Genomic DNA, 19,536 nt, shown 5'->3' on the forward strand with positions numbered 1-19,536 from the left:
ATCATCCAACCTCAAACTTTCCTGACAACACTTCAAAAACACCTCCTCTAATCTCACCACCATTTTGGCACAAGTTTCAAAACTTTTTTTTTTTCCTTGTATGGTCCTGTATGACCTCATAAAGGGCGGGTCCTGTATGACCTCATAAAGGGCAGAATTCCTTGTATGGACACTTCTCCCAGAAGCGATTCTTTAGCTCTGGCCACGACACACCTCCAGGATACTACTCTAGGTACTCAAGATTAATTTGAGACTGGCAAAAACCGTGTTGTTTATGTCCACTTTAAAGGGATAGTTCTTCTTCACATGGTTTCCCTGTGCTGTAAACAAAACTTGGTTCTCGCGAGGCTACACTCTTCTTACGTTGCGTCTTCTGCTACGTCATACACTCGAACACCTTGTTGTGCCTGCTTTGAGCGACCGGAAGCTGGAGATTACAGTTTATTAATTTTAAAAAATCTATATTTTTCATACACTAATGCATTGTTTCGCTTCAGAAGGCCTATATTAACACCCTGGAGCCGTGTGGAGTAGTTTTATGATAGATGGATGCAGTTTTTAGGCTTCAAAAACAGGGGCACCATTCACTGCCATTATACAGCTTGGAAGAGCCAGGACATTTTTAATATAACTGTGACTTCATCTGGAAGAGGAATGTCAGATACGCCTAGGATGCCCTGAGGGTGAGTAAATCATGGGCTAATTTAAATTTTTGGGTGAACTATCCCTTTAATTTTCTTTCAAATTAAAATGTATTTTAATTTAAATTAATTAATTAATTCACCAGATTTTTAAAAGGACCCATGAAGTACAGGATGGATGAAGGTGGAATGAGGTTTATTCTTTCTTTGAATGTTTTTCAGTCTCACGTATGAACTTGCGAGGTAAGTCCTCTTCCATGTACAAACAAAATGTATTGTAGGTTAATTACTGTTATAAAAATATCACATCTCACAATACATTTAAGGGATTTACACATCTTACTCGTTTGAAACAATAGCACAGTTGATATGTTTTAAACTACTTATTGTCTTTTACCTGAAGATGACACCATTTGATCACACTATTCCCAATATCCACAATATTCATAATAGTCAGCATTTTGATGGTAAATATTTGAATCTAATTTTATATATATATATATATATATATATATATATATATATATATATATATATATATATATATATATATATATATATATATATATATATATAAAATACATTTACATTGCCATTTGTTCAGTGTTTTTAGGGTCACTAAAGAAACGTGAGTACAATGTAAATGTAAGCACAGCTTCTTGGATTTGCAGATTTTATTGGCATACATTAATCAGCCCTTTTCCACCGCTTATTCATGTCCTCACAGAGGATTTAAATTATATCTCAACCAACATTAATTGCAAACACAGATCCAATGCAGAAGTTATCCTGCTTTTCTGTCGGTTGTCTAAATGTTGCAGTTAAATGGGAAAAATGTGCAAATGTATTGGGATGCAAATATAAAAGAATGCTGTGTAAATTACACCCCACCCCCTTTAGTCACATTATATCAGGAATGTGAGTGAGGACAGCAAGCTCAGCATAAGAACCATGAGGCTGAACTGAGTGCAAACACCATAGTCTTCTAGCAGGCAGTCAGTGTAGGGCTCAATACAGGCAGCGTAAGCCATAGCATGAGGTATGTAGCTTTGCTCTTGGACTCCGTGGAAGAGGTGGGCCATTGGGCCTTTGGCAAAAATAGCGACATCCTCAGAACCATGAGTTTCTGAATCTAGAGGTACAGCAGCCTGCTGAAGATATTCATCACTGCCTGCGAAGAACAGTCAGATATGAATCAACTACATTATACAGTTATTAATTATCAAAAATGATCATTGTAACAAACTCATACAGTGTGACTTTTCTGATTTGAGACACAAAAAGTGAGATTTTAAAAAATGTTCACATATCAGGAGTTTCAAAAAAAAAAAAAAAAAACACCATAAATACAACTGATTTGCTATATTTCAAGTCTTCAGGAGTCATATGATCGTTTAGTGCAATGATTTTTGGTGCAGTGTTTTTGGTGAATTCTACCTTTAATGTGAGAGAAAAGAGTTTTGTTAGATTTTTTTGCTGTAACACGCATGACCACAAGATGGGGCGTCTGCATTGCCAAAACACAGAGCATGTGCCATGGACTTAAAAATGCTCTTCTGCACCTGAGGGAATAACAATTAAACTCATAAAACTTACTTGAGACTGTCTCATTCATGTCAGGACGAGTTCCATCCCCCATCTGGTATCCTGGACCGTTCCCGTAAAGTGCATTAGTAAAGCTCTTACCATCCTCTGCTTTTGAATAAGAAACGCCTAAAAACAAAAAAGTAAATAATAATCCCCTAATACCATCAAATCTGTTCTTGCTGAGAAACATGTATTTCTACTGGGCAAATATTTCAAAACCTAAGCGGAAATAATGGCTCATTCAAAACCCCCAATTTTTTGTCATCATTTACCCTCCATCATGTTGTTCCAAACCAGTACGGCTCTCTTTCTTCTGAGGAACACAAAAGAAGATATTCTGAAGAATGTTTCAACAGTTTTTGTCCATACAGCGAAAGTCAGTAGCGTCCAAAACAACAAAATATTGCATCCTAATTGACTTTCACTGTTTAAACAAGACATTTTTCCAAAATATCTTCTTAAGAAAGTCTTAAAAGTTAGAAACGACAAAAGGTTTGAGTAAATGATGACAGAATTTCAATTGTTTTTGGTAAACTATCCTTTCAAGCCATGTGCAGTAAGTTTGGTTTTCAGCAGCTCATGGAAGAATTTGGTGTTTGTGTACCTAGCACAGAATTGCCCCTGTAAGAGTAGCCACCGAAGGAAAACACATGGGAATGGTCAGCAGTGACCACGGACAAGGTGTCGAGTTCACTCGTCAGCTCAGCCGCCCGTGCAATGGCCCTGTCAAATTCCACAGCCTCCGTCAAAGCGTACTTGGCCTGCCCTGCGTGATGGCCATGATCTATTCGCCCACGTAAAGGAAAGAAAACACACAAGCATAAGTACACTCAACACATCATATGGGCTACGCAATAGAAACAAGACATAATATCAGCTTATCTTCCACGAAGAGGTAGAATCCTTTCGAGTTTCTGCGAAGAATCTTGATGGCTTTTTCCACCATTTCAGTCAACGATGGGTCCATTGAAGGATCGCGTTCCAGCTCGTACCTGGTGTCCTTTGGCTCAAAAAGCCCTGAGCGCAACAATTAAAACAACAGCATTAAAACACATTGAGAATTACTGATTTAAAATGTGATATATATATTACCAATTTAACCAAGAAATGTGATTAGGTGATTATTGAAAATGACTTGTTTTTATGACGTAGACCATATAAATCAGTGGTTCTCAACCAGGAGGCCGGGCTCCACTATACTGGAAAAAATTGGTGTTGAAAAATTGTCTCACAAATTGCTAGTAAGTGTCACAATTAATTACAAAGATACAGCAAGTAATACGTTGTATTTATTGTGAAATTTTTAAATAGAAATTGTATTTCTATTTCTCTATTACTCTATTCTCTATAACTTAATTTTTTTTTTTTACAGTTGGGTACAAACTTACAAGGGGGCCTCGAGAAGCATTAAAATGAACTAAAGTAACTAAAAAAATCCAGATATTTCTTATTGTAATTCACCTCTCTCAACAATTGTTTGTTTCCTTAGAAGAACCAGGATTCCCACAGTCTTGAAAAGCCTAGATATATGAGCCTTTTCTACTCAAACTCTAAAATATTTTATTGGGTAGACATTAAAAAAGTTAAATAAATAAATAAAGAATCATTATCCTTAATGCTTTTTCATTTAATACATTTAGTAAGGATTAAAACTACTGGAAAAGTCATGGAGCCTTTGAATATTGTTGTGGACTATGGGGGACTTTGGAATCAAAAAGGTTGAGAACCACTGATAGTAATTTTAAGCTGTAAGGATGTAGATCAACATAACAGGTGGAGGGTTTCTTTCCAAATGGAGGAGGAGGTGGCCTTACCCATCAAGTAATCAGTTTTGTGCTCATTGACAGCATCGAAATCATTTTTATTCCACACATATTTGGCATTCTAAAGAAAAAAAAAGTGGTTGTTTGGTGTTAGGTATAGTTAGTCCAAAATTGACTCATCCTCGTGTTGTTCTAGAGACTGACTTTCTTCCACAGAACACAAATGGAGATGTTACCCAATATGTGAACTGACCAAAACTGCCATTGGATTGAATGGGAATGGATAGCTCGAGTCACGCATTAAAGTGTCACATCAATCATGACCTTGGGTTGGCTCTTGTGACAATTGAGTATGGACATGCATGAATGAGATTTGCAAATGGTGCGAGATATGCATAAATATTGACTTCAATTTAAAAAAAAAAAAAAAAAAAAAAAATCCTCATTCCAATGTATGGAAAAGAGCAACCAGGACATTCTTCCAAACATCTCCTTTTGTGTTCCAAAATTTAGTTTTGTAACTTCATGAGGGTAAATAAATGATGACAGAATTTTCATTTTTAGTAGTTGTTTGACTTACATTTCTGCTTCTTAACCACACATCAACAAGGTTTGTTTTGTCCTTTCGGCTTCCCGTAACTGTGGCGTATTCAGGATCAACCATTTCATTGGGAAACATGTACTGCCTGCCGCCACCTAAAATAACCTACAATAAAATTACAGAGGGATTTCACAAGTGAGACTGTAGTCAGCAACTTATTATCTATAGTTCAATGCTGTGCGAAGTTTACCAGTTTAGGGTCTTACGTTTATATCAGTATTATGGACGAGTTGGTATGCAATGTCCTTGCATCCACCTGTGACGGCTTCAGAGGGCAGATCTTTATCGCTGTACCAGCCTCTTTCAGGGGTGTGGGAGTAACTGGCGGCAGGTGATGCATGCTGGACACGTGCCGTGCTCACTATGCCAACAGACTTCCCTGAAAATACAAAACCAGTCCAAGGTAATTATTATGAGCAAATTACGTAACCTATACTGCCTTCAACAGTGTGGCGTTGTCAAAGATTAGATCAGCCTCAACCCATTAAAAGATATAAATGAAAGTACAAAGGGTAGTAATGTTCAAGCTGTTCTGTCAAACTGTATGAAAATGAGTCACAAGTTCAAAGTCATTATTGGGAGAGATAAATTAAGATATAAAGTTCAAATTGTGACACATAAAGTGGCAATTGTGAGATATATACCGTAAAGTCACAGTTATTAGACATAAAGTTGAAATTATGAGATATAATAATAATAATAATAATAATGCATTTTATTTAATGGTGCCTTTCAAAACACCCAAGGTCACCTCACAACCAAGCACAGATAAAAAATAAATAAAAAAAACAAATCACTACACAGTAAAAAAAAAAAAAAAAAAAAAAAGAAAAAACCCACACCAAACACTCCGCATATACAGATAAAGTGCACTAAAGACTCTATAAAACATTATGAGAAAGCCTATATAAAAATATATGTCTTAAGACGTGTTTTAAAAGTCAGCAGGCAATCACTGTTACGAATATCAGGGGAAGGGAGTTCCAAAGGTGGGGTTTAGAATGTGTGATATTAAGCTGTAATTTTAATAAAGTCACAATAACGTCAAAAAAGAAGTTGAAATTGTGAGGTAAATAAGTCGCAATTGAGATATGAAGTCACATTGTGCGATACAGAAATATAGTCAGTATTGTAAGATAATAGATATTGTGGGTATTGTTGGTTTGTAGGTAGTAAGTTAAAAGTTATAATGGTTATGATGTGGGATATTTTCACAATTACATGAAAAAAGATGAAATAACAACAGATTGTGTGAAACAAAGTTGTAATTGCGATGAAGTCGTGATGGCAAGAAGTCAAAATTGTGCGGTATAAAGTTGTAACGATGATAAATAGTAATGATTACATAACATCACAATTGCGATATAAAGTCACATTGTGAAATATAAAGAAATAAAGTCACTGTAGTAAGAATTACGAGAATCGAAGTTGAAATTATGAGATATGAAGTTGCACTTGTGAGATATAGTCACAAGTTTGTTGGTTTTTCACTCAAATGGATGTGTATTCCACATGTACCCACCAGTCCCTAATTTTGCAGTTTTGAAATCATCTTTACATGCAAAATACATTTCAAATTTCAAAAGTAATGCACAATATGTTCATATGGTTAACTCTGAACTGAACATCTGCTTTACTCTGAACACCTGAGGGAAAAATCAGTGCATTAATAAGTTAACTGTCCATGTGTTTAGTCTTCCTTGCAATTACCTGCCATCTTTGCCTGATGCAGAATTGATTTGACCTCATTGCCTTTAGAAGAACTGCAGTCTCTGCGGCGTGCAGCTGCACTGAGGCCCAGAGTGCCATAGTTTGCCTTCACACCACAGAGATATGCAGTGGCTGTTGCTGCGCTGTCAGGCATCTGCTGATCGACATTGTAGGTCTACACAGGGACAAAAACAAACACAGTATTATTGTTAAGAGTATTCAGATCTGTCAGTCTATCATCAATCTAGCCAGTGAGTTTTCTGCACCTTGGAGAGAGCGAGATGAGGGAATGTGTCCATGGCTAGGACGCTCTCCTCTCCTGTCTTCCCTTCCATCTGTCCCTTCATAATTCTTGCTGCAGTCACAGTGCTGATTCCCATGCCTATTGCATGTCAAAAAGAACACATTGCACAACTTTAAGCCACATAAGACATGTATTTATTCGTAAAAATTCTATCAATATATCCTTGAGTTTGCTATGGAAGCATGTTTCTGCCACTGAATAATAAATAAAAAAGATAGTTGCGACTTTTATCTCATAATTCTGACCTTTTTTTTTCAGAGAACTGCATGACATAAACTCAAAACTGTGTATTATAATGTCAGAATTGCAAGATATAAACTCATAATCCTGAGAAAAAAACTAAAAAAAAAAACCAATTGCGGCTTTATTTCAGAATTGTGATTTTATTTTTCAGAATTGCAAGTTTACATCTTGCAGTTCTGACTTTTGTAACAGGCAATTGTGAGTTTATATCATGCAATTCTGAGAAAAAGTCAGAATTGTGAGATATACTGTAAGCTCGGAACTGTAAGGACCCCCCCCCATCTCAATTGTGAGTTTATAAGTAAGAATTGCAAGAAAAAAGTCAGAATTGGGATCTCAATTGTGAGTTTATAAGTAAGAATTGCAAGAAAAAAGTCAGAATTGGGGGATACAAACTCGCAAAGGGGGATACAAACTCGCAAAAGAAAAAAGTCAGAATTGGGGGATACAAACTCGCAAATTTGAGAGAGGAAAAAAAAAAAGTGTTGTGTGTTTGTTATGGTAGATGTGAGATAAAAAGTCTAAATTACCATTTTTATTTTTTATTCAGTGGTGGAAACGGGCTTCCATAGTTTGCATCTTTAGACGGATTTAAAATTTTATAGCAGTTTCTACATATAACTAACTGCATAAGTAATTTATGATTTATTGGTTATCTTAGTCCATGCAGTAATATTATCAATTTTATCTGTATTAAATACAGTATCCTTTTGGTATGATCTATTGATTAGTTTTACAACATTCAATATATTAGTTAAATAAGTACAACTGATTAAGCGATCCTGCAGCAAACAATCTGATTATCTAATCTAATCTTTTGTGAAATGTTTATTAGGACTTTGGTCACTAGTGTAATATGTAATAACAGTGTGTCACCTTTATAACAGTGCTATAACAGTTTCTAATTTATTTTTTAGTGTGTGTAAATGAATCAATTAATTATAATTAATCTAATAATTTAATTTCAGCTTCATTTCATTTACAGAGCACAATCTTAATAGTTTTAGCTTTAGTTAACAATAGGAATCACTATGAGAATGAATTTTATTCCAGACGATGAATGATAAAAGCATTGACAGCCAATCAGAATCCACCAGACTTTAAAGAGCTTGAGCACTGAAAGTTGCTGACAACATAATTGCAGTATGCACAGACATTATAGTCTGTTAGTCTAGATGCCAGTACAGTTAACGTAATATTTATCTTTATAGTTATCGTTCTTGATGTGAACGGATCTTTACTTTGCAGAACTGCAATCCAAAATTCAGATTTATTTAAGATTTACTGTATTTGGCAAATAAATTTGGACAAAATCCCCAAATCTAGAAATGTCTAGAAGGCTAATTTGTGGCTAAAATTGTTCAGGGTGCAAGATAATATACATACTGGATTATAAAATACAAAAAAAAAAAAAAAAAAAAGAAATAAGAAAAAAAAAAATTAAAATAAAAAAGTGGTTTCTATTTAACTCACCATCTCCGAGGAAGAGAATGAGATTTTTAGCACGTTGCAGGTTGGGCTTCATGGAGAGGGATGTATGAAGAGCCTGTTTACCCTTAACATACCAGAAGTTTGGGTTCTGCTCCTCTTCTAAATTGATTCCAGAAAAGAAACACTATTTCATTCTCTTTGTTTGGGGAGAAAAAGAATAATTGCTAACTGTGGAATAGCACTTACCAGGAATAACGGAGAAACATCCATCAAATCCTGCTAAAACAAATATTCCAATAATCAGTAGGGTATGTTGTGTGGCCATGGTTTGCTCGACTGCAGCAGCACGGACAGCTCTGTAAGACAATTTGATGCCCTTCTGTTTATAGCCTTCTCTCAGAACAAAGGTCATTTGTAGTTCCCATTCCCTCTTTTGCAACATGAACTTATGATCATACTGATCATTCGTGACCATATGATATGCTATGAAAACTGATTTGAATGAATTGCTGTACTGTTCTGTGGTTTTCTTTTTCTGACCTGGGCTTTAGTGAATTGCGCTTTTATGTGCTATACTGTTCTTTACAGTTATTTTGAAATATACCGTACTTTATTGCAATGTACAGTTAGTAACTGAACCTATCGAATTAAACTGTTCTGTACTGTCCAATTATTTACTGAATTGTTCTGTTCTTTTCTGAACTGCACTGCAGTGCACTATTCTGTTCTTCACTGAACTGTTCAATTCTATTCTGTTCTGAACTGTATATGAATCAACTGATCTGCACTGAACTAAATTAAAAATCAAAAATTAAACTCTACTGATTTAAACCATTCTGTGCTTTACCCTTTTGAGCTGTTCTGTGCAGTACTGGATTGTTTTGTTCTGTGCTGAACTGCACTGCACTTTTCTGTTCCTTACTGAATTGTTCTGTATGGTACTGTTCTTCAGTTAATTGCTCTGTTCTACGCTGAACATCTCTGCCCTATACTGTTCTTTACTGAACTGTTTAGTACTGTTCTATTCTTTACTGAACTGAACCATTATTTACAGTAATATGCAGCTCAAGACTGTTCTGGTCTAAATTTTTCTATGTTTTTTCCTGTTCTTTACTGAACTGTTCAATTCTGAACTGTTCTTTAGTGAACTGATCTGCACTGAACTGACTGAATAAATTGAAACTGTTCTATTCTGAACTGTTCTTTAGTGAACTAATCTGCACTGAACTGACTGAATAAATTGAAACTGTTCTTTACAGAACTGTTCTATTCTGAACTGTTCTTTAGTGAACTGATCTGCACTGAACTGACTGAATAAATTGAGACTGTTCTATTCTGAACTGTTCTTTAGTGAACTGATCTGCACTAAACTGACTGAATAAATTGAGACTTCTATTCTGAACTGTTCTTTAGTGAATTGATCTTCACTGAACTGATTGAATAAACTGAAACTGTTCTTTACAGAATTGTTCTATTCTGAATTGTTTCGTTCTGTGCTGAACTGCGCTTCACTGTTCTGTTCTTTACTGAATTTTACTGTTCCTTAGTGAACTGTGCTGTTCTTTACTACAATATATATTTCTTAAATGAACTTTACTGCTCTTATAAATTTTATTTGTTAACTGTTCTGTACTGTCTAATTCCTTACTGAAGTGTTCTGTTCTGCATTGAACGATACTGTTCTGTTTTGTAGTGAAATTCAGTGATCTGCACTAAACTGAATTATGAAAATGTACTCGTCTAACCTGCTCTGTGCATTTCTGTTCTGAACTTACAATTTACTAAATTGTTCTGTTCTTTATTCTCTTCTGTTCCTTGCTAAAATGTACTGTACTGTACTGCACTGTTCTGTGCAAAGTACACTTTTGATCCTACAATAAATCAGTGAATCAACAAGATCGCCTGTAAATATAGCGTGCAAAATATTGATTAATCTGCCTTGCTGATGGTCCATGTCTAAAAGTGCACAACATTATTTACATTTATGGATCTGGCAAATGCTTTTATACAATGTAAACTGCATTGCACTCAGCATTTATCAGTTCATGCATTCCCTGCATGCAAAATAGTCACTGGAACTGGATTTAAATCAAATGTAATTAAGATTTATAGATATGTTTATCATGACCTTACAGCTAGTTTTCAACCCCCTCATACAGTAATGGATATATAATTGCTTTCGATATCTGACGGCTTTTTCTGACAAGTTTAATCACAAGGCTGATAACATTGACAATGTGAGTAATGTTTTTTTAGAAAGTTTATTGTTCTCACATGTTTGAAATTTATAGTCACAGTGCAAAAGAGTCTTCCATTTTGCAATATATACAAAAATATCTGGTTATAAAATACATCCATGAAAAAAAAACTTTACATTTATATACACAGCATTGCAATTCTGCAGAGCACCAAACTTCAATATAAACTATTTGGGTTATAAATCTCAAAAAAGCCCCAAAGAGTCCTGGAGCCTCAATCACTCATGCAGTAGAGTCGATCATCTCATGACAAGCCAAAACACGCCGGTTATTGAGACAAGAGGCCCTGAAAGAGTGATTTTACAGCCCCCTGAGCCATCAAGATGCAGTGGGCAGTTAGTGTATGGCTCAAGACACGCTGCATAAGCCATCACATGGGCCACATAATTCTGTTCTTTGACTCCGTGAAAAAGATGAGCCATTGGGCCTTTTGCGTAGATAGCCACATCTTCCCCTCCATGTGTCTCTGATTCTAAAGGAACAGCAGCTTGTTGCATGTACTCTTCACTATCTACAAATAGAATAAGGTATGATTTTAGTGTTTGACAGCAATATAATGGACAGATAGTAAATTATGTCAGCACTTACAATGATCCACTGCTGAAACATTTCCTCTTGTTCCGTTCACATAATTGTATCCTGGTCCATTAGCATACAATATACTAGTGTATGGAAGACTATCCTCACCCTTCTTGGGTGCCAGACCTGAAAGAAAGATAAAATAATAATAATAATAATAATAAAAAAACTGAAACAATGGCTGTGCAATGCAACGCCAGCTCTCCAGAAAATTCACACACTGTACTAAGTATTCATACTACATACTACAAAATAAGTAGTGTGATAGCATGTTATTCAGAAGGTCCCACTTTATATTAGGTGTCCCTAATACCTGTGTACTTACATGGTAACTAGATGTGTACATAGTGTGTAACCACAGTGTAAGTACACATTGGAACATAGTATCTACAGTCCTAATGTTTGTGTAACTACACATATGTAACAACCCACTGAATGGTACTTTTTTAAAAGTGTACTCAAGTGTGTTAAGAAACAGAATTGTTAAAGCGTTCTCACTTTAAGTACACTTCAGTAGCTTTTATTTCATGAATATTATATTATCCGCAAGTACAGTTTTGTAATATACTTTTAAGATTTGAAGTACACTACAAGTGCACATTCAGTACAATTAAACACTTTTTTTTTTGCAAGGGAAGCAGTTTCTAGTTTGTTACCTTAAAGTACATATTTAACATTCTTAACTTTCAATAGTCTGATTAAATGAGTCAAAGTAAAAATGGTAGCTGTTTACGTTATTACTTTTTTAATTATTTTTGGTGTCTTGTTCTAGATAATCAAAAGATCTTAACCGGTTAATGCTATGCTAACTTAGTAGGCTAAACGAAGGCTGAAAGCACAAAGAAAGGGGAAAATAGGGAGGATCTACAGTACTTTTGCACAGTATACATACTACAGACATAGTATATTAGTATGCCTTTCGTTGTAAAACAAAGTTCTGTCACGAAACTCTAGATGGAGCAGGCCGATAGGTTCTAACTCAATCTGATGTAATCACATCATTATTAACATGGAGCAGGTGATTGGTTTCTTTTTGCCTCAGCAGCCAATGAGCTTGCTGTTCAACATTCAAATACTTGGCTAATCTTCAGATAACCCCCACCTCCCCAGCTCCACCTGTATAGATCTGCTATGCTGTGATTTCATGTGTGTTATACAGTATATGGGGATTATATCTTATATGTTATATGTGCTGCAGCAGTATTTCTTACATGCTCACAGCAGCATGTTGTAGATGTATTGGCAGTAGCAAGTCTCAGTACATGCTTGGCCACAGCAGCAGTTCTATTCCAGCAAGACCAAATACATTAACATAGCCATATATATTACCATGCTAATCTCTCTGAGAGTTTTAATTACAGAAATGACATTGTAATTATATCAATTCCATGACATGAAGTAAACTAAGATGTACCAAAAATAGGGTTCCCTCGTGGTGTATTTCCACCAAAAGTGAAGACATGGGAATGATCTGCAGTGACAACAGTAAGAGTGTCTGATTCACTGGTCAGCTCAGACGCTCTCTGGATTGCCTGGTCAAACATGATGGTTTCAGTCAGAGCAAGCTTGGCAACCCCATCATGGTGTCCATGGTCTATTCTACCTCGTAAAGCACAAACAGACACACGATTCATTATTAGCAGAGTATCTTGACAAGTGTAACACCAGAGTAAGTAAATACTTATCTTCCACAAAGAGAAAAAACCCTTTAGGATTCTTGCTGAGGATTTGAATGGCTTTCTCTGTCATGTCCACTATAGAGGGGTCACGGGTGCGATTCCTGAACTCTTCAAACCTCATGTCTTTGGGTTCAAACAGCCCTGAATGAGAAATATGAATCAGAATGTCATATTGGCAGACAAATATTGCAAGTCAGTCAAATCTTTGTAAACCGGCATTACCCATCAGGCAGTCTGTCGTTTCAACATTCACTGCAGTAAGCTGCTCTTTGTTCCAGACATATTGGGCGTTCCTTCCCTAATAAACAAAGCAGATCATGATGTAAGATTGTGGTTTAGAATCACAATTTGTGCTGCGATAAATGGATTTCTTTGAGATACCTTACGAGCACTTAGCCAGACGTCAATGAGGTTCTTTTTGTCTTTGCGATCCCCTTTGCGAGAGGATGAAGAGGGGTATTCTGGATCAGGGGTACCCTTGGGTGTCATGTACATGCGTCCACCGCCAAGAATTACCTACGATGGAGACACATATTCAAAATTTGCTAACTTCTCTCTCTCAAAAATGTTAACATTTTTAGGTTTCTTGACATAAATTTTGACTGCTTCAATTATGCGTTTGGTATTTAAAAGACACCATTGAGTGTTCAGTTTTCATGTTTTCAGGGTTCTCAGAAGCAGAAGTCATCATGGTTGTGTAAACTTCTATAGTGGTGAATGGAAACAACAATATATAAAATAATCCATTAAAAATAACAAAACTCTAAGTATGTGTCAAGTTTCCCATTACTCCCTCAGCTGTTTTATTAGAATCATCTACACAGCAATTTTATCTAGTTTTCTGAAATTTAGGGGGCGTTTTCATGGTAAAAGGTTTAAAAACAGAAAACATTTTATGCGTTTGGCCTTTCGTTGACATGTCAACAGCATTTTGGGGGCCTGAAAAATAAAACTTTTGAAAACTTCTTCAAAAAAAATTTGTCTTCTTCTTCAGCCTGCACATGAGGCGTCTTCTTCTTCTTCTTGTTTTATGGTGGATCGCAGACTTATAAGTGCATTGCCGCCACCTATCTCTCAAATGGACCATTGACACTCTATCTACAATCTCAATTGGGAATGTCAATGGTTCACTTGAGAGATGGGTGGCGGTAATGCACTTAAAAATCTGCGATCTGCCGTAAAGCAAGAAGAAGAAGACACCTAACGGCTGAAGAAGAAGACGCGAATGTGCTCAGGACAGTTTAGACATTGCGGTGAAAATCAGAGGTAAAAAACTATATAAATACTGTTCAGTTTCTTGCACAGACTGATCGTTTTGTGTCTTTACACATCAGTATATCGTCACGAGCCAGAGGATTTAATTTGGTTTTGTTTGCGTTTGTTTTATGACTCTCAAGACCATGACATTACAGGATTGACAGACTGCAACAGTTTAAGTTAAACTGCTCAGTTTGTGTTCTATTGAAGAAACAAAGTCACCTACATCTTGGATGCCTTGGGGGTAAGCAGATAAACATAACATTTTCATTTTTAGCTGAACTTCTTGTTTTTACTTTATTTAGTTGACAGGGACATTGTAGTACATTAATAAAACATTCCTATAAATGTACCAGAGTTAGCCAAAAGCTTTTTTACATCCGTAGTCCCTGGACAAGATGTTACAAGTCACCATTTTTAACTAACCCTTTAAGGTTAAAAACTAACAACTGATTTGTTCACATTAGACCAAGTTCATATTAGACCATTTTTATAATAACATCATATCTATACATTTTTATTAATTATAATAAAAAAGAGTGATTATATGAGTAAAAATATAACAAATCAAATTTTTGTAAAAATCTCCTCTCTTGTTTACATTTTTCTCGCTAGTTTATGGACTCTGAATTGATTTTCTGAGGTTATCTGGTTGAAACACTGATTGAATGATTGCATTCACTATATACATTCAGTAACTTGTAGTGTATCTTTCAGCACACCCTCTGATGTTCATTCATGTTTATTTCATTCTAATTATAATGTTATATTTTTTATCTTGATCTTGCTTCACTTGGGGTGAGGAAATAGAGGGTGATGGATTGTTCAGTTTAAGGCTAAAATAAATCATTATTTTAGTACGATTAAACAAAGAAAATGAAATAGTAGCGTATTAAATTTTGGGGTGGCCAATCAGATGTCCTGTGCCACCCTGGAGACTCCTCTGGCTCTCCCACTGGTATGCAGCAAACCATCGCAAACTGTTATTTTTGAACTTATGGCATCAAAAACCGGGTTATGGCTTACATCGATGTCAGTGTTGGTCACCAGCTGCGTGGCGATATCGGTGCAGCCCTGTCGGCGGGCTGCGGAGGGCACATCTGCATCGCTGTACCAGCTGCGGCTCACGGAGTGGGCGTATGCAGCAGCAGGAGATGCGTGCTGGACTCTGGTGGTGGTCACAATGCCAACTGACTTGCCTGGATATATACACACACAAACACCCATCAGCACATTTATCCTGCATGGTCAAAGGGACAGTTCACCCAAATATGAAGATTCTGTCATCATTTACTCACCCTCATGTTGTTCCAAACCTGTATGAGTTTCTTTCTTCTGTTGAACAACACGCTTTGAAACAACACGAGTAAATGATGACAGAATCTTTGTATTTGGTTGAACTGTCCCTTTAAGAACAGCAACAGAAAAACATTGGTTGCATGTCTGTAAGTGCGATAATGAGTTTAATTGGATAATACCTTGTGCTTTGGCACGGTGTAACACTGAGAAAACCTCATTGCCAAATGTGGTGTTGCACTCATAGGCCACTGCTTTAGCGCTCAAACCCACTGTCTTGGCATTAGCCTTCACACCGCAGTGGTACGCCGTAGCTGTGCTAGCACTGTCTGCCACCTGCTTGTCAACACTGTACGTCTGTTTGGAAACACATCAACTAAGTATATCAAATGCTGATAGTTTTGCTGTTGAAAACATAGCACTTTAGTCATACAACAAGTAGATAAACAATTTTCTTACACCCTATTCTGATCCATATTCATATAGTGATTATAGGCATGTCATGCATAGATAGAGATCATCTGTAATCAGCATTCCTTCATCCTCATGTATTCTCCAGGATCAGAGGTTGCAGTGCTATCGGAACTTATTAGGAATGCATAACCTGCAATCAACTGATAACTTCTCTTATCTTACACTTTGCCTGTGCTGCTATAAAAACAATATGGAGGCCCATTTCTGTCACATACACTCTAAAAAATGCTGGGTTGACCTATTGGTAAGCCTCTCCCCTTGAACGCAGATGAGCCAATGGCAGTCGAGTATAAGTTGCACAGGGAGGGGAACTCGGACATCTGTAGGTTTCAGCGCCATAGAGAAACATTGGAAGATCATTAAGTTACAATTTTCATCTGCTCAAGCAGAACTTTAATGTCATATTGCACTTTAGCAAGGTATCTCTGGCTAAAACTAGCTAATGGTAAAGTTAGTGAGTCCATATAAACTAAATAGCGGACTGTTCTCACGTCTTGGACCGTGTAGGGCAAAAACACATAAACAAAGGTCTACATTTCACTGTATCTTCATATTAAACTGGTTAAATGTAAATTAATTTAATCGTACCCTGCGATGCATGAACAGTGTTGATCCAGGATGTTGTTAACTGCGATCGTGACGAACGTTACATGTTACAAAATGTATCAAATAGATATAGGGACAAGGTTTTCACACTGACAGCTAGCAGCTCCATTTGTTTGTCCGAGTTCGCAACAGTAACGGGGGGGCGGGGCTTACCGTTAGGTCAATTGGGCTGTTTTGACCCAGTGGTTGGGTTACTACCCAGAAGGTTGAATTAAACCTTTAACCCAACCTCTGGGTCAAAACAACCCAATTTCTGGGTTTGTCCATATTTCACAAAGCACTGGGTTGTTTTTAACCCAGCAGTTTTTAGAGTGTAAGAATAAAACAACATGCTTCAAAAAACATAATTTTTATTGATATAAAAATCTAAATTAGGAGATACTAAGTTGTAATTATGACATGAAAAGTCAAATTACGTCAAAGAGTCAAAAGTATGAGTCATATGACATATGACAAATTCTAAATTATGTCATTAGAACAACTGACATAAAAACTAATAAATATACCAAAAAATTTGGATTTTACTTTTGAGTTTTTATGTTATAATTGGGGCTTTTTGTAAACTATATTTAGACATAAATAATATATATTAAGAATAAATAAAATACTTTTAAGAACCACTTTTTCAAGCTTCAAGCTTTAAGTAAGCGGTCAGACACCCCACAATTCTATTAATTAATTCTGAGTCTTTGTTTGACAGCCCAAACCTGCCTTTATATAACTGCACAACAAGATTGCAATGAATTATCTATGAGTGATTAAAGAAGGTGGGAAATGAGAAGCATCAGACCTTTGACAGGGAGACATACGGAAATGTATCCATGGCCAAAACCGTCTCCTCCCCTGACTGTCCTTCCATCTGACCTCGCAGTATACGGGCGGCTGAAACCGTAGACACTCCCATCCCTGACAGATCAACAGAGAAATATCACAGCCTGATCCTGAATCCAAAACCATAACAAAAAATACAGGGTATGAAGTAACAGGCAGGTGCGTAAGGGCTAATATACAGCCAGCCAATCATTATCACAAAATAAACCCAACAGGTGGACCAGACTGCATAATTTTCCACCTATATAAAAACCTACATAATAAATAGTGAGTTTTTATTACTGCACATGAGATGAAAGAGAGCAGCACATTCAGCAGTAACTTTAACCATATTTCAAAGATAATAGAAGTAATTATGAAAGTACATGAAAAGATGTACTTAAGTGGGTCAAAAGCACTCTAAAGTTCAGCTAATTGCATTTAATTTAAATTTAAACTACAATACATTTTCATTTAATTGCAATTGAAATGCAGTTAAGTGTTAGAAAACATTGTCAGTTCATACTTTAATATATTCTTTGACAGTTTATTATTTGTGTAATAATTACAAAAAAAAAATCATAAAGGAAGAGAAAATAGTACTTATGAATGTTTATATTTACATGTTTATATACAGCTATGGAAAAAAAAATATTATGAGACCTCTTGAAAATTTTCAGTTTCTCTGGATTTACTATGTATGGGTTTGAGTAAAATGTTAATATAATGTTTTTAATATATATAAAGGTCTAATAACATTTCTTCCACATTTCAAATAAAAATAGACTTTTTTTTTTTTTTTTTGCAGAAAATGACATTGTCAAAATAACAATTTTTTTTTTTTTTGATTGAAAATCAGGGTTATTCCAAGGGTACATGTCTGAAAACATGGCATCTTTTTTGTTATTTTGAACATTTTTATCATATTATGCTAGAAAAATGCTCTAAATTACATTTTTATTTAAAATTTGCAAGAAATGTCATCAGTAGTTTACAAAATAAAACAAAAACTACGCTTAACTCAAACATATAAATCGTGAATCCAGAAAAACTGAGAGTTTTCCATAGCTGTATTTATATGTTTTATATTTATGTGAAATATAATATAATATATTGAGTGCTTAGTGTGTTTGAAACCTCAAAAAACCCTTTACCACTTACTTGGAAATGGCACTACACTGCACTAAAGGAGTGTAGTTGCATAGACTGACCAGGTTGGGTTGGTTACTCACCATCGCCAAGGAAGAGGATGATGTTTTTGGCGCGATGCGCTCGCAGTGGCAGCGTGAGGGCAGCCTGCAGCGTCCGCCTGGCCTGATCGTTCCAGTACGCAGGTTCTCTCTCCCATTCAGCTACTAAAACAAATACCACCCTATAAACAACCTGTCCTTCTCAGAAATAGCAGCCGTCTGGGGCAATAACTCTTCTGAAGAGGCTCCACCGTAAACCTGCCCTGACAAGACCTGAGAGCCCCTCGCTAACAGGAACAGACTTTCTACAAAGCAGTGTAAAACTACACTACAGTCCCGGGATTCGCTTTCAACCCACACACCACCAGCCCGACAGTGGATGTTACCTGTGCTAATTTTAGAGACACGGATAATAGGAGTGCTGTGTCCTTACCCACGGGCTCTAGACTGGAGCTGGTGCTCAGGAGGAGGTGGGCCAAGAGGAGGAGCACGCCGGGGGCCCGGCTGTAAACCAAACACATCCTGAGCTGCAGAGAAAAGGAGCAAATTCAGCACACCTCGACGCTGGGAAGGAATGTCTCCTCAATCCTTCAGCCCCTGCTTTTTAAACCTGGGGTGTGTTGCGAGCCGGGGCCCCTGACAGCTCATAGGCTCGTGCTGACGTAGGGGGACCACACAGGGCCAGGAAACACCTTGGCATTTTTTCCAAATCTGCCGGGTTTTTTTTAGCCGACTGCTCTTCCTTGTTTCTTTTCTTCCTTTCTGTTCCCGGCTCTCCTGAGATCTGCTCTTGGAAGCCGAACGCCACCTTTGATGTGGAAATTGAGCTAATGTGTGTTTTCCATACAATGGTTAGTGGGCTGGAGAAAAAGCAGTGTTCAAAACATATTGCTTTTTTTTGTTCCTGTTATGACTTGGAAAATCAATCCAGCATGTGTGAAACGTCAAGCTCTTCAGTTCTTGCAAAAGGTTTCGTACTACTATGGAGGATCCGAATGGCCCTGAATTGTCAAAAATTGTGCTTTTCTTTTGTGAAAATTATGAGCACTTAATTGTATTCAGTGTTCACTTGTAGTGTAAATCATATATATATATATATATATATAT

At 36.5% G+C, this 19,536-nt stretch overlaps 2 protein-coding genes across 3 annotated transcripts; both read right to left on the minus strand.

Annotated features, from left to right (window-relative positions):
- Positions 1–820: 820 nt before the first annotated feature.
- Positions 821–8,707, minus strand: alpi.2 (alkaline phosphatase, intestinal, tandem duplicate 2). Its single transcript, XM_042712218.1, has 11 exons — positions 8,527–8,707; positions 8,323–8,439; positions 6,569–6,684; positions 6,303–6,477; positions 4,799–4,971; positions 4,572–4,697; positions 4,043–4,112; positions 3,111–3,245; positions 2,833–3,024; positions 2,238–2,354; positions 821–1,812 (listed from the first exon to the last, which is right to left on the minus strand). The coding sequence occupies exons 1-11, from the start codon at positions 8,690–8,692 to the stop codon at positions 1,547–1,549; spliced, it is 1,653 nt and encodes a 550-aa protein (XP_042568152.1). The 5' UTR covers positions 8,693–8,707; the 3' UTR covers positions 821–1,546.
- A 1,815-nt stretch (positions 8,708–10,522) lies between these two features.
- LOC122134929 (intestinal-type alkaline phosphatase-like) lies at positions 10,523–19,119 on the minus strand. 2 transcript variants are annotated; one of them, XM_042712221.1, is made up of 11 exons: positions 18,863–19,119; positions 18,472–18,591; positions 17,220–17,335; positions 15,532–15,706; positions 15,080–15,252; positions 13,178–13,312; positions 13,019–13,094; positions 12,803–12,937; positions 12,532–12,723; positions 11,127–11,243; positions 10,523–11,049 (listed from the first exon to the last, which is right to left on the minus strand). In XM_042712221.1, exons 1-11 carry the CDS (start codon positions 18,948–18,950, stop codon positions 10,778–10,780), a joined length of 1,599 nt encoding a protein of 532 aa, XP_042568155.1. In that variant the 5' UTR covers positions 18,951–19,119; the 3' UTR covers positions 10,523–10,777. The 2 variants fall into 2 exon arrangements, with proteins under 2 accessions (XP_042568155.1, XP_042568153.1); XM_042712219.1 differs by having other exon boundaries at positions 18,472–18,594; positions 18,863–19,116.
- Positions 19,120–19,536: the final 417 nt, after the last annotated feature.

The sequence above is a fragment of the Cyprinus carpio genome, chromosome A22, assembly GCF_018340385.1.
Source record: "Cyprinus carpio isolate SPL01 chromosome A22, ASM1834038v1, whole genome shotgun sequence".
Taxonomy (NCBI): Eukaryota; Metazoa; Chordata; class Actinopteri; order Cypriniformes; family Cyprinidae; genus Cyprinus; species Cyprinus carpio.

Bases quoted from the DNA above. Each gene is read 5' to 3' on its own strand.
- alpi.2 (XM_042712218.1), bottom strand. From the start codon at position 8,692: ATGACCTTTGTTCTGAGAGAAGGCTATAAACAGAAGGGCATCAAATTG. The intron at 4,698-4,798 runs GTAAGACCCTAA...ATTTTATTGTAG, and splicing joins TCCATAATACTGATATAAAC to GTTATTTTAGGTGGCGGCAG. The intron at 3,246-4,042 runs GTAAGGCCACCT...TGTTGCGCTCAG, and splicing joins CAAAACTGATTACTTGATGG to GGCTTTTTGAGCCAAAGGAC.
- LOC122134929 (XM_042712219.1), bottom strand. From the start codon at position 18,950: ATGTGTTTGGTTTACAGCCGGGCCCCCGGCGTGCTCCTCCTCTTGGCC. The intron at 11,244-12,531 runs GTACATCTTAGT...TCTTTCTTTCAG, and splicing joins ACGAGGGAACCCTATTTTTG to GTCTGGCACCCAAGAAGGGT. The intron at 11,050-11,126 runs GTAAGTGCTGAC...TTCTATTTGTAG, and splicing joins TGTTTCAGCAGTGGATCATT to ATAGTGAAGAGTACATGCAA.